The 21,510-nt window shown below is 36.5% G+C and overlaps 1 protein-coding gene across 3 annotated transcripts in view; it reads right to left on the reverse strand.

Moving 5' to 3' along the window:
• The window catches only part of RABGAP1L (RAB GTPase activating protein 1 like), a 776,623-nt gene that overhangs the window by 255,531 nt on the left and 499,582 nt on the right, over positions 1 to 21,510 (reverse strand). For all 3 annotated transcript variants that reach the window (XM_059146060.1, XM_059146061.1, XM_059146062.1), the window contains exons 16-17: positions 11,989 to 12,114; positions 9,714 to 9,857 (exon numbers count right to left, since the gene is read on the reverse strand). In XM_059146060.1, the coding sequence (XP_059002043.1) occupies positions 9,714 to 9,857; positions 11,989 to 12,114 (270 nt within the window). The remainder of the gene's footprint in view (positions 1 to 9,713; positions 9,858 to 11,988; positions 12,115 to 21,510) is intronic.

Here is a 21,510-nt window from a genome sequence, read left to right on the forward strand (position 1 = left end):
TGCTGTTTTTTTGAGAATGGCTTCTCAGAAAATGAGCCTCCATGTACAGCTCTTGTTGAGTGGGCTATCAGTCATACGACTTACTTAAGGTTACCCTTTCCTCAGCATATTAAATAAGACATGGACAACTAGCCTAAAGTGGCGCATACCTAAGATCTAGGACTATACAAGCTATCTTAAAATGGGAGCAGGACTAGTGAATTTTAGCTAAATTCTAAATTCTAGAATTTTAGCTAAAAATTATAAGGAGATTTTTAAGAACCGCTGATCCTAGAGTTGAACAATCATGGCAAAACTTTCTGAGATACCATAGACTCCACAAAGAAGTAAGGAGGGAGAGAAGGGAGCACATTCAATTCATACAGAGCAATAAAGAGTAAGAGAGGTGAGTGCTGGAGTTTCTGTGGCACCTGTCCTTCCTGAGGTCTACTTGTTCATCTTCTCCTGGATTCACTTTATACTTATAACAATCCCCCACTGTACTTGGGCTACTATGTCTGGGTTTCTGTTTCTTAAAATATCTTAATTAAAACAGAAGGAATTTCCCAATATATTATTTTTTTTCTCTTAAAACTCAAGAGCAAAGTCATTTTCAGCCAATAGGATTTCACAGAAACATGCAAATGAAGATGATAAAAGTAAACTTGCCCATTAACAGATATTCCTTGTATGTTCACAAGTTGATTATAAGGTGTATATATAGTAGTGCACAAAAGAGATATGCCTTCTCTTTTCAGAAATTTATAATCTAGTGAGAGAAATAGGCATTTGAAAAGTAATACACAGTAAATAAATAAAAAACCACTAACTACAGGGTGCTATCACAGAAGTCCAAAAGTTTAGACTACTTAAGAATGACTGATCAGGAAAAACTTCATTTAACATTTAACTACATTTAACTAAAACTACATTTAGCCCGAGGCCTGAAGAATTTAGCCAGAAGGGAAAGAATATGCACACATTTTCGACCTGAAAAGACCCTAATGTTCCAGAAACTAAAAGGCCAGTGATGAAGTACAGTAAGAGAAAGACTGACCCAAGGGTACCGCTGGAGAGGAAGGAAGGGGAAGATTATGGGCAAAGTGAAACAATGTGAGTTTTATTAGAGGGAAACCACCCAAGGATTTTCAGCAGAGGAATGACTTGACCTGATCTCTGGATGCTATGGAGAAAAATGGGATAAGAGAGGGTCAAGTGGAAAGAATAGTGAGGAGATAACTGAACAGTATGTGTGACAATGGCTTGTAGGTGGAAGATAGCTTTCTAAACCTATTTTAAGTAGTGGACTTCATAAACCAGTGAGCACAAGATTTTTCAAATATGATCAATCATAAGTTTCTCAGAGGTACACATATATGCAATAAAAAACACAGAAACATTCAATTCTGTATAATGGTTCATGTGAGGAAGGCAAAGGAGGGGGGGTAGTCCCTGGGAGAGGGAGTTAATAATATACAAACTAATCTTGTTCATATTATTTTGTTTCTTTTTTTTTTTTTTAAAGATTTTATTTGTGTATTTGACAGACAGAGATCACAAGTAGGCAGAGAGAGAGAGGAGAAAGCAGGCTCCCCGCTGAGCAGAGAGCCCAATGCGGGGCTCGATACCCGGACCCTGAGATCATGACCTGAGCCGAAGACAGAGGCTCAACCCACTGAGCCACGCAGGTGCCCCAATATTATTTTGTTTCTTAACCAGGGAGATAGATATATAAGCATTCATTGTATGCCTTAATGCCTTTAAAAATGTTTCAAATATTAAATCAGAAAAATAACAGAATATGTTTAGTTATTTTATTTAATCCATGCTACACAGTTTACCTATAATGAGCTTTCTGCAAGAAAAAAATACTATAAAGTAACTTTAGTTATTCCAATTCATGATAAACTGAAAGAATTTTATTGGAAAAAAAAACTGTTATCCTATAACTTTAAGTCAGTGATATATGTTCTGAGTATGAGAACACATAATTAGATGCTGTGGGTTATTAAACAGGTTTGAGATATATAAAGTCTTTGTGAGTCCCCAAAGTAATGTGGGTTTGATTCTACTAAAACAAAATACCACTCCTATTTTTAACAGTAAACTTGTACCTTTATTTTACACATTTTTTTTTTTTAATTTGACAGACAGAGATCACAAGTAGGCAGAGAGGCAGGTAGGCAGAGAGACGGGGAGGGGGGGAGGCAGGCTCCCTGCCATGTACCTTTATTTTAAAGGACTAGGTTTGACATGCTTATTCCTCCACTAGTCATTTTTCATAATTATTCCACCCTCCATAATTTCCTAAAGATTGACCTTCAATGTTCCCAAGGGTACCAGAATCTGCTTCTAGAACAAACACTGCAGAGAAATTGTAATCCAAGCATTTCCAGAATAAAGCATGCAAGAGTAACCTGCCCCAGTCACTCCTCAACATCATTGGTCCCCAAGATGCTCCCTGAAGGGACGCCTGGGTGGCTCAGTTGGCTAAGATGCTCCCTGAAGCGTAGAAGCTGCATAATCAGCCACCTTCCCTTTCAGCACTACGTTAAACAAAAATATAATCAATAAACCCCCAGATGATCCATTAGCACATCCTGTCCTCTCTACTTTTAAAATCTGTCTAGAAATCAACCACTTCTCACCATGTTCACCACCACTAACTTGGTCTAAGCAACCCAGGTTATGCCTCATAACTGGTCCTCAACTTTTCCCTTTGACTCAATAGTGCAACCTGAGTGGTAAGAATAAAATATATATCAGAGATTATCACTCCTATACTTAAAAAACTGTTCTGCTGTTTCCCATCTCGGTCCAGTAAAACCTAAAATTATCTATAATGGTCAAAAGTCCCAATTAAGACCTGTTGCATTTCTCTTCCTTCATCTTTTCCCATAGCACTTAACACTTCTGAGCGATCATATATTCTACTTAGGCATTTGTTATTGTCTGTGTCTTCCACAAGGATAAAAAAATGTAATGAAGAGTCGAGTTTTGCCTCCTTTTCTTTACTGTTACATCCCCAAACCTGAATGGTGTCAAGCATTTAGAAGTAGTTCAATAAATGTTTGCTGAATAAATGAATGAGCGTGAATATTCCTTTAAAATCATGGGGTGCCTGGATGGCTCAGTCGGTTAGACATCTGCCTTCGGCTCAGGTCATGATCCTTGGGTCCTGGGATTGAGTCCTGCACTGGACTCTCTGCTCAGCGGAGAGCCTACTTCGCCCTCTCCCTCTGCCTGCCTCTCTGCCTACTTGTGATCGCTCTCTCTCTTTTCGTCAAATAAATAAATAAAATCTTAAAAAAATAAAATAAAATCACAGGAAGCACAGACCATGGTTCTGCCATTTAAATGTGAGGGTTCGACTTCTGTAATGTCAAAACTAATGCAACACAAGAAAGAGCTGCAAGACAACTGGTGTGAGAAACCCTTATAGGTGAGAAAAAAGTTAAAATCCAGAAACAAGATTTGAGAGAGTGTTTTTTTTCCTAGTCCTGAAGATTTCTATTGATAAGTAAAACTTTAAAATAATCTTAACCATATTTATTGGTTGGTCAAAGCTTTTTCCCCTACTCTTATAGCCAAATATTACTCTTAAAGTTTTTATAAAATTTATGTTTATGTACCCTATGTTCATTCTAATACATTTTAAATTCAACAAATTACTTGATAAAGACCTCAGCTAATGCTAGTATGGTAATCATATTGCACTATAGAAATGAATCCGATTGGGGTGCCTGGGTGGCTCAGTGGGTTTAGCCTCTGCTTTCGGCTCAGGTCATGATCTCAGGGTCCTGGGTTCGAGCCCCGCATCAGGTTCTCTGCTCGGCAGGGAGCCTGCTTCCCCCCTCTATGCCTGCCTCTCTACCTGCTTGTGATCTCTGTCAAGTAAATACAATCTTTAAAAAAAAAAAAAAAGGAATCAGATCAACACATTGCATACCTCAAACTTACACAATTTTATGTGTCAGCAGTATTACAATAAAAAAACTCAAATATTACTGTTTGAGGGAGAAAATGGGGGCAAGGGATAAGAATATTATGTAATGAATCTACAGCTTCAGAAAACTGTTTTGAAAGGGGGTACATACTTGGTGGTATTTAATTAAATATTGGAGTACTGCACTGTCATTTTTTTCATCATCCTAAGAAAAAAAGAGAGACAAGAAATATATTCTAATTTGAAGGGTCAATGATTTCCTTATATTCCACGAAATATCAAGTTACTATATAAAGCTGAATATAATTTGATACTCTAAAAATTGAACTATTGGGGAAGAGCGAACTTCAAACATCATCTGTCAGTTATCTTGTCAAGACTAAAAGAAATACTATTTTTTTTCTATGTCTTCTGAAAGAAAGCAGAAAAAAAAACCTTCGAGGACTACTTGAGTCATTAGTCAACTAATAGAATTAGAAATAAAATAAAATTATAAAATAGAATTAAACTTCCATTAAGGTCAATGGCTAAAATTTTGGTTTTAGCAAAAAAGCATCTTAACTAGAGGGAAACAAAGGTGGTTAGAAAGGTAAGAAAGAACCAACAGCTAGTTAGCCTACTCTCTTAAGAACCTCTGGTGTCATCTAGCTAACTGAAAAAACTGAGAAGCAATAAAAGAGCTATATAGATGGACAGAGCAGAACGGAGGGTTATATTACTAACTGGGTATTTACTATGCAGTAGGCACAGTGCTCAGCACTTCATATTCTCATTCAATCCTTAAAATAAACCTGGGAGATAGGTTTTGTTAGCATCATTTTACAGAGAAACAAACTGAGACATACACAGGTAATGTAACATAACAAAGTGATGCAGGAAGGGTTAAATAAAAAAAACCAAATATCTTAACTCCAATGTTAAACTGTCTCTATGTCACTCCTTCTGTCACCAAATACACTGCTGGACTTTTCCCACCAGGTGAATTTCTCTCATACAAGCACAGAAGTGAGTCAGCTCTTAAATCCAGCTCTTAGTTCTCATTTGGATGCAACTTCAGAGATCAAGTCAATGAGTTTTCAACTAAATGAGTGTCATTTTGTTCCATATTCATGAACTTTAATCTGATCTAGGATCTGCCCTCTAAAAAACAAAACAAAACACAGTAAAATAAAAACCTGCCTTTGAGCACAAGGAAGACTTCCACCGAATAAAAACAACTCAAAAGGTAATGCTCAAAATACTTTGAAAAAGCTACTTGAGGGCATCTACTAAATCCTAGTGTATACATGCCCTAACCCAGCAATTCCACTCCTAGATGTGTACCCACAGAAGTACATTCATATGCTTACCAACAGGCAAGTTCAAGAATGTGCGTAGCAACACTACTTGCAATTACACTCATCTGGAACAACCCAAATGCCCATCAACAATACAATGGAAGAATGGATATATTACAATATATTCATACAGTGGAACAAATGAACCAAACCTGGATGCAACTATTATATGGATGAATGTCCAAACATAATGATAAATGAAACCTTGATGAGAAGAGTTCATATTGTATTATTCCACCTAAAGCTAAAGTTTGAAATTTGATTAAAAGAAAAAAAAACTATCAAAACTCATAATCCGGGCGCCTGGGTGGCTCAGTGGGTTAAGCCGTTGCCTTCGGCTCAGGTCATGATCTCAGGGTCCTGGGATCGAGTCCCGCATCGGGCTCTCTGCTCAGCAGGGAGCCTGCTTCCTCCTCTCTCTCTCTGCCTACTTGTAATCTCTCTCTGTCAAATAAATAAATAAAATCTTTAAAAAAAAAAAAAAAAAAAAAAAAAAAAAAAAAACTCATAATCCTACGGTGCCGGAAGTTGGGACAGTGATTACTCTTCAGAGAGGTAGTGACCACAGGGGCAGTAAAGGGAAGGAGGGCTCCTGAGATTCATGTAGTGTTTGGCTTTTTTTAAAAATCTGGGTGCTTGTTACATTAGTTATGTTCACTTTACGAAAAACGTAAAAAATCACGTTTTACACTAATTGTTGCACATTTTCTTTTAATCTGTTACACTTCCACAAAGAGTTCTTTAAAAAAGACAATGTTCTATTCTTACAGAATTAACAGCACAATATTTACACTGTGTTAATACTTCTAGCCTTTTTCTTATCTCTCCCGATAGAAGCAGACAATAAAATATAGAAGGTTTTGTTCTTTTAAAAAAAATAGTATTAATTTCAATTATTGCCTACACGATAATTTATGGAAAGTTCCATTTATCTCAGCATAATAAGATGTTTTTTTCAAACTCTAGTTTAAAATCCTGCTGTTGGGCATTTCTCCAAAGAAGACATCCAAATGGCCAACAGACACATGAAAGAATGTTCAACATCGCTTGGCATCAGGGAAATACAAATTAAAACAACGATGAGGTATCACCTCACACTGGTCAGAATGGTTAAAATTAACAAGTCAGGAAATGGTAGTCCTTGGTAAGGATGGAAAGGGGAACACTCCTACGCTGTTGGTGGGAATGCAAGTTAGTGCAGCCACTCTGGAAAACAGTATGCAGCCTCAAAAATTTTAAAATAGAGCTACTCTAGGGCCCAGCAATCGCATTATTGGGTTTTTACCCCAAAGATACAAATGTAGTGATCCAAAGGGGCATGTGCACCTGAATGTTCATAGCAGCAATGTCCACAACAGCCAAACTATGGAAAGAACCTAGATGTTCATCGACAGGTAAATGGATAAAGATGTGGTATATATACATTAATTCATAATGATGAAGATTTGAATCATTTTCCTTAAAAAAAGGAGAACATGACAAAAACAAATACATATAGATGATTCTATTTAAGACTATGTTATCATTTCTTTCAGAATATTTTACCACATATGAAAGACGAGTTTTGATATAAATATTTTATTAACTACAAGAAGGAAAGGGGCAAAGAGAAAACACAGACAGGCAGGAAATAAAAGTTTATCTAAAAATTTCCTTTGCAAAATAATCCTCTGACAAAGATGAGTTAGTGGAAAGAATGAATATCCTGATACTGTTCCAATAAAGTTTATTTTGAACTGGTAAGTGATATTATTATTTATTTCCGTGGTTACCATGATCCTGTGATTACAAATTACTCCATGTTTTGGAAATCTATGCAACTTCCTTAAACAGCTACAGAGTACAGATTTAAGGGAAGGGAAAGTAGTATCTATGATCTCTTATTAATTTTAACAAGCATTAAGATCTTTCAAATATTATAATTAAATCACAGCTAGCAAGTGATAATGCTTATAAATTTTCTTTTCCCTACTGTAAATGTTGCTAATTTTCTTAGCAACTGACATCAGAAATTCAAATATCGTTAAAATAAAATTTACTGAGAAATTGTGAATCTGGGTTCCAGAAGACCCACAGACAATGCTCCAATGTCAGGTATGGAATCACTCACATAGAGATGATTTTAGAAAGGCATCACTCCAGTGAACTAGAGGATAGTGTTACTATTGCCATAAATGACCAAGAAATCCAGTTTTACTGCTGTGATTTCTATAATGAACATTATAAAACTAACCTAGTATAAAATCAGATAATCTCTTTCAGCAAAAAATTTGAAGTAATATTAACTTTTGTAAGCTCCTATTATATATAAAACTGTTAAAATGTCATACTCTCACTTTCCTATTTTTTTAAATACCATGAAATACTAAACTCAGCTCAGTATGAAATGAATAGGACCTACAAACATTTATTTATCAAAAGTAAATTTTAGTATTACTTTAAGATCACAGAAGTCAAAGACATAAATTTGGTTTTTACTTTTGAACAGCACTGCACTAAATTTGAGGAGTCAGAAAAGTTTGCCAAATGCCCAAATTTGTGTATACAGAGATCACACCATTTTGACTTTGAGTGAGGTTCTAATTCCTAATTTTGCCTTCTTCCTTTAGGTTAAATTTAGATAGGCATTTTAGAAACTAATTTGTAAGTAAGACAAATAGGAGAGTCCATGTGTTATTAATCAGGTTTGCTGCTGTTACATATTCAGAATTGGGGAACTTACTCTGTGACCTTCAGCAAGTCGCTGAGCCTTTCTTTATTAAAATGTCACAAATGGGGACGCCTGGGTGGCCCAGATGGTGAAGGGTCTGACTCTCGATTTCAGCTCAGGTCATAATCTCAGGGTGGTGAGATCCAGCCCTGCCTCGGGCTCTGTGCTCAGCGGGGAGTCTGATGGAGATTCTCATCCCCTGCCCCTCCTCTCTCTCTCTTTCTCTCTCTCTGGCTCTCAGATAAAATAAACAAATCTTTTTTTAAAAAAATATGTTACAAATGTTTAAAGATCTTACACCTTTACAAAATGCTCTGCAACTTTCAAGGATTGTGTGGCTCCCAGCTAGAACCTCTGACGAGCAGAACCCAGCGATGTGTGCACAGGAAACACTTCTGCCGTGGTAGCCTGAGAAATCCTAGCCATGCTTTGCACAGCTTAGGCATTTTTATCTCTTTTAATCGTTTTTTATAATTTGATTAATACAATTGGAGTGGTTAAGAAAGGAAACCGTGTATAACAAGTTATGCACTAATACAAAACCGTTTAGATTATGTTAGGCTTATACTTTTGATTGCTCTAGCTTTCTAATTTAAGACAGCTATAATTTATATACATTTATATCCCAAATAAAAAAAATTCTCATCTAGCAATCACTGCTAAGACTGTTAAACATTTTGACTGGCAGGATACAAGGTATGCTTGTGTAATGCTGCTTATTTCTGTAAAAGAGTAAAGTGAATAAACGCAGCCACCTCAGGAACTAAAAACAATACATGAAATAAATCATATACCTAAGGAATTTGCAAACTAGTTTTTTTTTTTAAAGATTTTATTTATTTACTTGACAGTCAGAGATCACAAGTAGGCAGAGAGGCAGGCAGAGAGAGAGGAGGAAGCAGGCTCCCTGCTGAGCAGAGAGCCCCGATGGGGGGCTCAATCCCAGGACCTGAGATCATGACCTGAGCCGAAGGCAGAGGCCTTAACCCCAAGAGCCACCCAGGTGCCCCTGCAAACTAGTTTTTTAAATATTCTGTGAAAATATATGGTAGAGAAGCGTTAGTGTATCACTTCACAATTATCTGGTAGGAGTCTCAAACATCATATACATTAGAAACATCTTATGAATTGAAGATTAAATTACTGTATAATTAGAAAACAAACTTAGTGGTTACCAGAGGGGAGGTGGGTGGAGGTTAAATAGGTGATGGGGATTAAGCAGTACACCTGTTATGATGAGTGCTGGGTGATATATGGAGTTGTTGAATCACACTCTATTGTACACTTGAAACTAACATAACAGTGTATGTTAACTATACTGGTGAAAAGAAAGAAAAGAAAAGATAAAATAAAATATAGATTACTATATAATTTCATTTATATTCACTCTTGGAAGTATAACTACATTACTATTAAAAACACCTGATTTTGAATTCATTTATATAATTTTAAAGGTCCTTTATATTAGTAATACATTATTACACAGGTAAAGGCTTATTATGAATTTTAATTACAGAAATTTAATTACCTACCTTACTTTGCAGGAATTTTATATGACTTAACATATTCATTTCTCACAAATAATAATTAAAATAGTCTTTACTAAAAAATTAAATAGAACTTCCTGGTCAATATTTATGGCTTAATTTATAGGAAAAAATAAAATGAAGACGATTATGACCACTTTAAATAAAAACTATTTTCACTTTTGGCTTAGGTATGAGAGATGCAGTCACTCTACCTCACAGAGCAGTAAGTCGATGATGTGGAAGACCATGCAGAGTGGGAACTTGGCTGTAAAAAGAGTGAGGAACCACTGGGAGGCATACATATGAACTTCCAGGTTCAGAACACAAAAATGGTGATGCAGGTCCGGTAACTGCTCCTAAAAAATCAAAGTGGAAAACTGAGAAGCTTTATTTCCTACCACAACTGTAATTTATAACTAGATTTCTATGACCACTCTAGATTTTTCGCAAAATTCATTCAATTTTATGTAACTACATGGAAGTGATAATAGGAGATGAGCCTGGGACTAGGATGATTGAGGAAAATAGAGGCAGACTTGTCATGGACAGATAACAAAGATGACCTCTTGCTCACTTGACTGTTCTTGTTTCTTAGTAAATGCTCGCTTTGACAGAATACCTATGGTCTAATGAACGTCATCCCTACAGAGTCAAGTCCAGCACCTGATCAAATGGGTTGCCTAACTACTTAGGAAAGAAATAGATCTACTCTTTGGAGACCACTTAATATCAACATCATCCGGGATCTGTGATATCACTTGAGTATCTTTTTGGGGTATTGAGACAAACCCCAAACATAACCAGACTTCAAAATAACCTATCATTAAAAACTGACAAGCTACAGAAATTGTGCAAGGGTATAATGCATGATATAGGGTGTCTCCTAAAAATGCCTTTATGCTACCCTAACGCTTTTTTCTCCTCAATTTACATAAGTAAATGCTTGTCAAAAGCATGAAAGGAAAGCTCAGAGTATTAGCATAGCTGTTCCTATAACTGAAAAGCAAAGACATGTAAAAGCCCACATTAGTTTTGTTTTCATAAATGGATCATAAAAACAAACAAACAAAACTCCCTACTTCCTACACAAAATGCTTTCAGAAAAACACCCAAAAGTACCCATCAGGTACTTTAAGTGGGATGTCCTAAGGTCATCCAGTCAAAGAATGCTAACACATGCTAAAATGTGTTTAGGTTTCTTCACAGTACCATGAACTTGCTATTCATTTATCAGGTACATTTATTTGACTCTCAAAGCTCTTAAGAATACTGAGCTTCGAAAAAATGTAAACTTCTGAAAATAAAAGGTAAGAAAGTGAATAATCCCAAATATTTACTTAGAAGAATTAAATCTCAAAAAGAGCCTATTGCTTTTATTGTCCACAGTTGCCCAGAATCTTCTACACAATCTTTCTTCTCCCGATGAAAGCACATGTGTCATTGTGCTTACAGTTCTCTTAACATCTTTCCCCTATTTCATTTCTTCTTAAAGGTCTTCTACCTTCCAACATTCTCTTCTCCCAGTAAAGTTGTCTTTAATCTTTAATCTCATTGCTAATCCTGTGTCTTCCCTGTTCTAGTCTTTTAGTCTCTTATTGACTTCATGCCCTCTTTATACACCTATGGATCTCCTGACAGGTCAGGCCAATGGGCTCCTTCCAGTATCTCTAGTGCTGTGTCCCATTACCTTCCTCCTTAATCACTTTACTTTTCTCCAATATGGAATCAATCCATTCATGTATTTATTTCACATTTCTCTTGGGTTCTCAATACCTCAGACAGAGAAAGCCATATAAGCATGTGACACAAACCCATTATAAATTTAAGATTTTCAACTTCAGGTGGAATTTCAAAGCTACTCAGGAATTCCTTCTATTAGCACTAGTCAATATCATCTTGCCCTTGCTCACAATCTTTATTTATTATGTAATATTTTACATATATAAAATAATATGTTCTTCATACATATAAATTTATACAGACATATTGTGAAACAGTAACAAACATTGTTTGAGATCATGAAATTATAGGAGAAAAAATTTTAAATATGTCCCTATATTAACATTTATGTGTTTTTTATTCTTTTTCAATTCTTTTCTGTCCCTTTTAAGAATTCTCTACATGTGGACCTAAATATAGTACTAGGGCTAATTAAGGGAGGGAAAGTTCTTAAGTATTTCCATTTCTATTCTGTAAATATCTTCATTTCTTTACAAATATACTCAGGAATCTTTTCATTGACTTAACTCACTATATTCACACTTCAAAGTATATTAAAGTTGAATATTTACAATGGAAGACTATTTTAAAAACGATCAAATGGTTAAATAAATATTAACACCAACATAGATACTGGTCAGAAACCAAATATACTGAGAATTTTTCTGTAGAATTCCACTAAACTTTCATGAATTATTATTGTTCATCAATTTTATTACTTTTTCTGTAATTCAATCCCTGAGTGATAAAAGCCTAATTTTTATTTACCTGTATTAGTCTCTCCAACTGATAGAACTTGCAATGAAGATCTTCAAAGTTGTTTTTGTAGAGATCTCGTAAGCCATAGTCATACATGATTTTCACCAAAACACAGAATGCCTGCTCTTCTGGCATCTACAGGAAAACAGATCACATAGAACATGGCTGAGTGGCATTTGGCCAGAATGGCAGAAAAGTTCTTCCTGTTAACAGTCCTCTGTATTAACGGCTAAAGGCCTTAGTGAATGAACCTATTCAGAGCCAGCCTTCAGCAGCAAAATAGATAAAATTTGTGTTCAAACCTTCCAGTTTCCTCACTTGAAATGAACTTCGCTCTTTTGTGATTTCAATCATCTTATTATTCACTCATTCAGCCATCTTAAAAACAGGTAATAGAGTCACATGATTCAAAAATCAATACAATGCAAAAGTATGCAAAGGTAAAGTCTTACTCCACTCAATCATTTTGCATGTATCCTGCTAATGTTTCTTTACGCAAATAAAAGAATCACACTTATTTTATTTTTTCTCTTTCCTACATAAAAGATAACATTCTTTTCTTTTTAAAGTTTTTAAAATTTATTTGACAGAGAGAGACATCACAGGAGGCAGAGAGGCAGGCAGAGGGGGAGGAGGCAGCAGGCTCTTGCTGAGCAGAGATCCAATGAGGGGCTTGATCCCAGCACCCTGAGATCAGGACCTGAGCTGAAGGCAGAGGCCCAACCCACTGAGCCACCCAAACACCCCAAAAGACAACATTCTATGTACATTACAAGGCATATTGCTTTTCCCCCCTCAATAATACCCACAAAAGAGGGATTTGTGGGTCAAAGGATAAATGTAATTTTTATTTTGATAGTGAGATGCTGTCTTCCCATAGTCTTCTTGATGTTGTTATTTTCTTTTTACATAAAAAGTTTTCAGGAAAGATTTTTATGAACTTTTATCATTAAGAGTTAAATGATAAAATCTAATATACCCTTTCCAGAGGCATTTTTATCTGAACAGATAATGAAATCTGAAATCCAAGGAAAAAATCTCTAAATTGTGTTATCAATGAACTGAAGGAATTTAGACAAGATATATATCTAATATTCTAGAAAATACATCAAGCAAACAAAAAGATTTTATCCTTAATGCAGTGTCCTAAGATAAAAATAAAACTGTTATGTAAACATTTACTTTTTTTTTTTTAAAATAAAGACTTTATTTATTTAAGAGAAAGAGAGTATACACACCATCGGTAGGGAGGAACAGAGGGAGAGGGAGAAGCAGGCTTCTTCCTCCTGATGAGGGAGCAGGAGGCTGGCTGAGGACAAAGCAAAAGCTGGCGCCTTGCACCCCCTCTTCACCTGCTCCCCTCCATATGTGTAGCATTCCTCAGGCACCCTTGACTGCCATAAAACGATAAATAGTTAACTTGCAGGGATCGCAATCCTGCAGAACAGGAATCTCCCTTGCTCTACTCCCTGAGCAGGAAACCCAATACAGAACTTCAGCAGGATCCCAGGACCCTGAGATCAGGACCTGAGCTGAAGGCAGATGCTTAACTAACTGAGCCACCCGGGTGCCCCTGTAAACATTTACTATCAATGTCATTTCTCTGAAAGTCTGACCTTGGCTGATTATGGTATCTGCCACCTTTGTTAGATTAAATTCTCTGTCTGAACACTTAATTCAAGTAGAGGTCTATTTTATAACCCCCTTCTCTCCTTATTCCCTTTCCCTTTATTTGTTTTCTAATTAGGGGCCAAGTTAGTAAAGTTTGTCTGTAAGGGCCTTTTCAGCCAGAGCGGCCTCACCCCAGTTGAACAGCCATTTTCTTGTTTATGTAGTAAAACTTAAATTGATCCTGGCCCCCTCCCCCCGGAACTTACTTAAAAACAAGTCCAGGAAACCCAGGTAACAAAGCCCAAATACAAGGGTGGGTCAGGTCAGGTGGATAATAGCCCCAATGCAGGGATGAGTCTGGTCATGTGGAGACATCCAATGAGTAAAGCACGCATAGTGTCCCCTGGCTACCAAGGAGTGTGGGCCCCACCTTTTGGGCACCTTTTGGGTGCCAATTCTAACCAAGGTGATAGGCTAGTTCAAAAAGCTACTATGGGCTGAATTGTAATTAATTGGCCATCTGCGTGTGGCCAGGCCCAACCACATGGCCTTTGCTCTATAAGTTAGTCTGTAAGGCAGGGAGGGGTCATCGCCCTTTCTGTAAGGCGCATCCCTGACCAGTCGGTTTGACGGTTGGTTTGATTCTTGATGCTTGGCTTGAAATAAAGCTTTGCTTGACCTCCACTTTGTATCACTCTCGCTCCTTTGACCATGGACCCGTTATTGGGGGACTCAACATGTCAAACTGAGCTAGAAACGTAACTAGGTTTAGAAATGTAACTTAGGTTACACTTAAAAATGTAACATTTATTTAAATTCCTACACAAATTGGCCACTTCTATATTCTACTTATAAACCATGAAATACATAAATTAAATAAAACCTCCTAAAGTTAAGTAAGTACACTTTGCTGTTGTCATTTTGATTCTATAAACATTTGCTTTTTTTAAATCCTGTTTTATCTGTGAGGTGTTTGGGGCTTTGACCCCAGCTGTTCAAGTCAGCAAATATTTTTCAGCTTATACTAATTTATTCACAATACAAGTACACTGTATTCTTTCCCTCTTTAACAATCCTGTCATTGAAGCTTCAAGAGACATTAACTTGCACATGCACGGTCTACTCCTCCTCCTGATGAGGGAGCACGAGGCTGGCTGAAGACAAAGCAAAAGCTGGCGCCTTGCACCCCCTCTCCATCCGCTCCCCCTCAGTCCTGTGTAGCATCCCTCAGGCAGCCCTGACTGCCATGAACAATAAGCAAATAGTTAGATTGCAGGGATCACAATCCTGCAAGACAGGAGTCTCCCTTGGTTTACAAATGTCCTAAATCTCACTAACAAAGACGATTGATAGCAGGATTGTGACACCCCACCAAAAAGTCTCCCAACTATCTTAATGTTAATGGCTGGTCTAAAGACAACATTGATCAAACCACAAGGGCAAGGCCTCCAGTAGCTCTCTTGAGCATATGAAAACCCCATTGAACCCTTCCTTCCCCTCACCTTCCCCCAACCGCAGGGTACTTCACCTGCCATCCCTCACAAGCCAGGGCAGCTGCATCTCCACCTGCCCAGGGGTCCTGTCCCCGTGCTTTAATAAACCACCTTTTTGCACCAGAGACGTCTTAAGAATTCTTTCTTAGCCGTCGGCTCCGAACCTCACCCCACCGAACCTGACTTAGGTTCTGGGACTTCATCACTCCTACTGCCAAGGACTAAGCCTCCCCTTCTCCCTCCCAGAGCTCTACTAAAATGGTCACACAAAACTGCTCATGTAGGGTAACTGCAGCCAGCCCTAGAGAAACTAATTGTGTTACAGTCTCCCTCTTTCTAAGTTCTATTGAAACATTTATCATTTGGTAGACTACAGAGGGGATAAACCTTTAGTGCTTTGCATGAATAAAACCATTAAAGCAAACAAAAGGTTTAAATGCCTTTTGGTATTCACACATGCAGTCATTGAACAGGAGAGACAGCATGCACTGTGCTGGGCCCTGGGGATACAGAAGTAACCATGTGGCATCTTCCCAAAGGTCTAGTATATAGGCAACTCTCCATGACTTTGATAGGAACACAAAAATCCTGGGATAGGGGAGGTAGGTAGGATGTGTAGATGAAGAGTTAGACATCACTATCAGCTAGAGCGCAAGTAGAGGCACTGGGTGAATTAGTCAGGAAAATGAACATAAATGGCTGCTTTGCTATTAGGTATGGAGCTTCAATTCTCCCTTCCTCCCTCCATCTCTCTATCTCCACCCTTTTTCACTCTCTCTTCTCCACTCCCTGTTTCTCTCTCACACAGAAACAATATATTTAATATATGTTCTTCAAAAACAAAAGAATTTTTAAGTTTGAATTTTATTCCCCCAAATAAAATGAACAATCCCAGTCTATAAGCTTTATTTATTTATTTTTTCAATCTACATTTGGGAGGGGGTGAGAAGTCTTAGAGCTATTATCCTTCATGTGTAGCTTTAGGCAACATAATTTCTAAATAATGATCACAACAGATAATAGACCCATGACCTCACATACTTAGAATTTTTGTGTGTAGTTAAGAACTGTTAAGGTTTCTCTTAGCAACTTTCAAGTATACAATATTGTCAACTACAGTCACCAAACTGTTACATATCCAGAACTTATTAATTTTATACTTACAAGTTGGTACTATTTCACTCACTCACTTCCCCCACCTCGTGTGGCAACCACCAATTGATTCTCTTTTATGACTTCTTCTTGTTTATATTCCACATATAACTGATAACATACGGTATTTGTCTTTCTCTGTCTGACTTATTTCACTTAGCATAAAACCCCTGAGGTTCATCATGTTGTCACAAATGACAGGACTTCCATTTTTATAACTGAATAATATTCCATTAAATGTAGAAAACATTATCTGTACCCATTCACTTGTTGATGGACATTTAGGTTGTCTTGTCTATTGTAAATAACGTTGCTATGAACGTGGGGGTACTAATGTTGTCTCAAGATTGTAATTTCATTCTCTTTGGATATATACTCAGAAGTAGAATTGCTGGATCACATGGTAGTCTTTTTTTTTTTTTTTAAGATTTTATTTATTTATTTGACAGAGGTCACAAGTAGTCAGAGAGGCAGACAGAGAGAGAGAGGGAAGCAGGCTCCCTGCTGAGCAGAGAGCCCAATGTGGGGCTCGAGATCATGACCTGAGCCAAAGGCAGAGGCTTAACCCACTGAGCCACCCAGGCGCCCCCATGGTAGTCTATTTTTAATTTTTTGAAGAACTTCCATACTGTTTTCCATAGTAATCGCACCAATTTACATTCCCATCAACAGTGCACAATGGTTCCCTCTTCTCCACATCCTTGTCAATGCTTATTACCTCTTGGCTTTTTCATAATATCTACTCCAACAGGTGTGAGGCAATATCTCACTGTGCTTTTGATTTGCATGATGATGGGTGATGTTGAGCAACTTTTCATACACCTGTTAGATTTTGAATATCTTCTTTGGAAAAATATCTACTTAGGTCACTTGCCCACTTTCTCATTGGATGATTTTTTTTTTTTCTCTTCAGTTAGAGGAGTTCTTTATATGTTTTGGATATTAATCCTTATCAGATATGTGGTTTGCAAATGTATTTTCCTGTTGTGTAGGCTGCCTTTTCATTTTGTTGATATTTTTTGACTGTGTAGAAGATTTTTAGTTCATGTAGTCCCACTTGTTTATCTTTGCTTTTGATGTCATAATTAAAAAATCATTGCCAAGACCAATGTCAAAAAGCTTTTTTATCTATGTTTACTTCTAGGAGGTTTATGGTTTCAGGTCTTATGTTTAGATATTTAATCTATTTTAGTTTTTAATAAGAGATAGAAGATAGGGGTGCAGTTTTATTCTTTTGCATATGGCTGTCCAGTTTTCCTAACACCATTTATTAAAGAAACTATCATTTCCCCATTAAATATTCTTAGCTTCCTTGTCAAATATTAGTTGATGATATATGCATAGATTTATTTCTGGGTTCTTAATTCTGTTCCATTGGTCTACATATCAACTTTTTTTTTTTAAGACTTTATTTATTTATTTGACAGAGATCACAAGCAGGCAGAGCAGCAGGCAGAGAGAGAGGAGGAAGTAGGCTCCCTGCTGAGTAGAGAGCCCGATGTGGGACTCGATCCCAGGACCCTGGGATCATGACCTGAGCTGAAGGCAGGGGCTTTAACCCACTGAGCCACCCAGGTGCCCCTACATATCAACTTTTATGGCAGTATCATACTGTTTTGATTACCAGAGCTTTGCAATACAGCTTGCAATCAGAAAGTGTGATACCTCCAGCTTTTCTCTTCTTTCTCAGGATTGTTCTGGCTATTCAGGGTCTTTCGTGTTTTCACACAAATTTTAGATTTTTTTTCTGATTCTGAAAAACTGTCATTGGGATTGCGCTGAATCTGTAGATGATTTCAGTTAGTAGGAACATTTTGACATTACCAATATTTTTGATCCGTGAGCATGAGATATTTTTCTATTTGTGTCTTCTTCAATTTCTTTCTTTCTTTCTTTTTTTAAGATTTTATTTATTTATTTGACAGAGAGAGAGAGACAGAGAGGCACATACACAAGCAGAAGGAGCAGGAGAGGGAGAAGCAAGTTTCCAGTGAGTGAGGAGCCTGATGTCCCAGGACATGATCATGGGATCATGACCTGAGCCAAAGGCAGACGCCTGACCAACTGAGCCACCCAGGTGCCCCTTCAATTTCTTTTATCATTGTTTTATAGTTCTCAGTGTAAAGCTATTTTACCTCCTTAATTAAATTTATTCCTAAATTTTTAAATTATTATGCTATTGTAAATGGGATTGTTTTATTTCTTTTCCAGACAGTTCACTGTTGATTCCATATTTGGCAACTTTACTGAATTTTCTGATTTTTGGTGGAGTCTTTAGGGTTTTCTATATATAAGATGATGTCATCTGCAAAAAGAGACACTTCCATTTTTTCCCTTTCTGATTTGGATATCTGTGATTTCTTTTTCTAGCTGATTGCTCTGGCTAAGATTTCTAGTACTATGTTTAGTGGGAGTGGTGAGAGTGGGCAACCTTGTATTGTTCCTGGTCTTAGAGAAAAAGCTTTCTTTTTCTTTTTTTCAGTGGAGATGTATCTGACACACAACATATTGGTTCCAGGTATACAACCTAATAGTTCAATATCTGTACATAATGTGAAATGATCAAAAGTCTAGTTTAACATCGATCATCATACATAGCTCAATTTTTTTTTGCAATGAGAACTTTTTTTTTTTAAAGATTTTATTTATTTATTTGACAGAGATCACAAGGAGGCAGAGAGGCAGGCAGAGAGAGAGAGGAGAAAGCAGGCTCCCTACAGAGCAGAGAGCCCAATGTGGGGCTCTATCCCAGGACCCTGGGATCATGACCTGAGCCGAAGGCAGAGGCTTTAACCCACTGAGCCACCCAGACGCCCCAACAATGAGAACTTTTAAGATTTACTCTATTAGCACTTTTTAAATATGCAATACAGTATTATTAACTATGCTGTACATTACATCCCTATGACTTATTTATTTAATTGGAAGTTTGTATCTTTTGATCCCCTTTCACCCATTTCATCTACCCCTACCCCCCCCCACCTTTGGCAACTATCAATTATGTCTATGAACTTTTTGAAAAAAATTCTACATATAAGTGAGATCATATATATTTGTCTTTCCCTCTGTTTATTTTACTTAGCATAATCCCCTCAAGGTCCATTCTTGTTGCAAATGCCAAGATTCTATCCATATATATATAAATATATATGAATGACACATTTTCCCTATCCATTTAACCATCAATGGCCACTTAGATTGCTTCCATATCTTGGCTATTGTAAATAATGCTACAATGACAATAGGGGTGCATGCATCTTTTTGCTTTAGTGTTCTTTATTTCCTTTAGATAAATACTCATAAGTTGAATTGTTTGATCATATGGTAGTTCTACTTTTAATTTTTTGAAGATCCGCCATATTGTCTTCCACAGTGGCTGCACCAATCTACATTCCCACCAATAGCGTACAAAGGTTCCCTTTTCTCCACATGTTTGCCAATACTGTTTATTTCTTGCCTTTTCATAATAGCCATTGTAATATATATGAGGTAATATTTCATTGTGGCTTTGATTTGCATTTCTCTGATAATTAGTGATGTTGAACACCTTTTATTATACCTCTTGGTCATCTATATGTCTAGAGGGAAAACTTTCAACCTTTCACCACTGAGTTTGATGTTAGCTGCTGGCCTGTCATATATGGCCTTAATTATGGTGAGATGCACTCTGTACATAATTTGTTGAGAATTTTTATAATGAATGGATGCTGAATTTTGTCAAATGCTTTTTCTGCATCTACTGAGATGATTTTTATCTTTCATCCTACTAATGTGATGTATCCATTTATGATTTATGTATGAACCATCTTTCATTCCAGGGATGAATTCCATTTGCTTGTGGTGTATGATCCTTTTAATGATATGGTCAATTCTGTTTGCTTTTCTTTTCCAGTTTTTATTATCTTCTTCCTTCTACTAACTTTGGGCTTAGTTTGTTCTTCTTATTCTAGTCCCTTGGGGTATAAAGTTAGGTTATTTGAAGTATGACTCTCCTTGATGCATGCATTTATCATAATAAAGTTCCATCTAGAATTGCTTTTGCTGCATTTGGTGTGTTTCCATTTTTCTCAAGATATTTTTTAGCTTTCCTTATGATTTCTTCTTTAAATCACTGTATGCTCAGGAGTGTGTTAATTTCTGCATATTCATGAATTTTCCATCTCTTCTCCTCTAATTTCTACTTTTATGGTTACAAAGGCTACTTCACATAACTTCTATATTTGTTAATTTCTTGGGATTTTTCTATGGCCTCACCTATGATCTATCCTAAAAAATGTCCCATGTGAACTTCAGAAGAATGTGTATTCTGCTGGTTTTGGATGGAATGTTTTGTATATGTCTGTACGGTATATTTGGTTTATAGTGTTATTCAAATTTCCTTATTGGTTTTCTGCCTAGATGATTCGTTGTTGACAGTGAGGTATTAAAGTCCCAAATATTATTGTTGTTGTTCGTTTCTCCTTTTAGTTTTGTTTGTATCTGCTTTATATATTTAGGTGCTCCAATATGGGCAAATACATATTTATAATAGCTAATATCTTCTCGATGACATTTTTACCATTAAATGATGACTTTGTATCTTTTGACCTTTTTTAGCTTAAAATCTATTTTGTCTAATATAAACTCTACTTTCTTTGAGTTACTATTTGTTTGAAATAACTTATTTTATCCTTTCACTCTCAGTTTATGTGTGTCCTTATGACTAAAGTGAGTCTCTCTATAGGCAGCATATAGTTGGGTCTTTTTTTTTCCCCTCCAATAAGGTGGACAATTGATTCTGATTGGACAATTAATCCATTTATGTTTAAAGTAATTATTAATAGGTAACAATTTATTATTGACATTTTGTTATGTTCTGGCTTTTTTGTGGGTACTTTGTTTCTTGCTTTCTCTCTTGCTGTCTTCCTTTGATTTAATGACTTTCTGTGGCAGAACACTTTCTCTTCATCTTTTGGTGAATCTACTGTCAGTTTTTGCTTTGTGTTTACCATGAAACTTACTTAAAATAACTTACAGTTATAACATCCTATTTTAGGTTTATGAAAACTTAACTTTGATAGTAGACAGAAACTTGATACTTTTACTTCTCCCTGCCTCACACTTTAGGTTACTGATGTTACAGTATACATCTTTTTTATATTGGGTAGAAAAAATTATTGTAGTTACAGTTATTTTTAATATATTTGCTCTTTAACTTTATGTAAGAGTTATAAGTGTATTAGTTACTACCATTATATATCAGAGAATCTGACTTTGACTACATTACCATTACCAG

This window comes from Mustela lutreola, chromosome 14 (assembly GCF_030435805.1).
Source record: "Mustela lutreola isolate mMusLut2 chromosome 14, mMusLut2.pri, whole genome shotgun sequence".
Taxonomy (NCBI): domain Eukaryota; kingdom Metazoa; phylum Chordata; class Mammalia; order Carnivora; family Mustelidae; genus Mustela; species Mustela lutreola.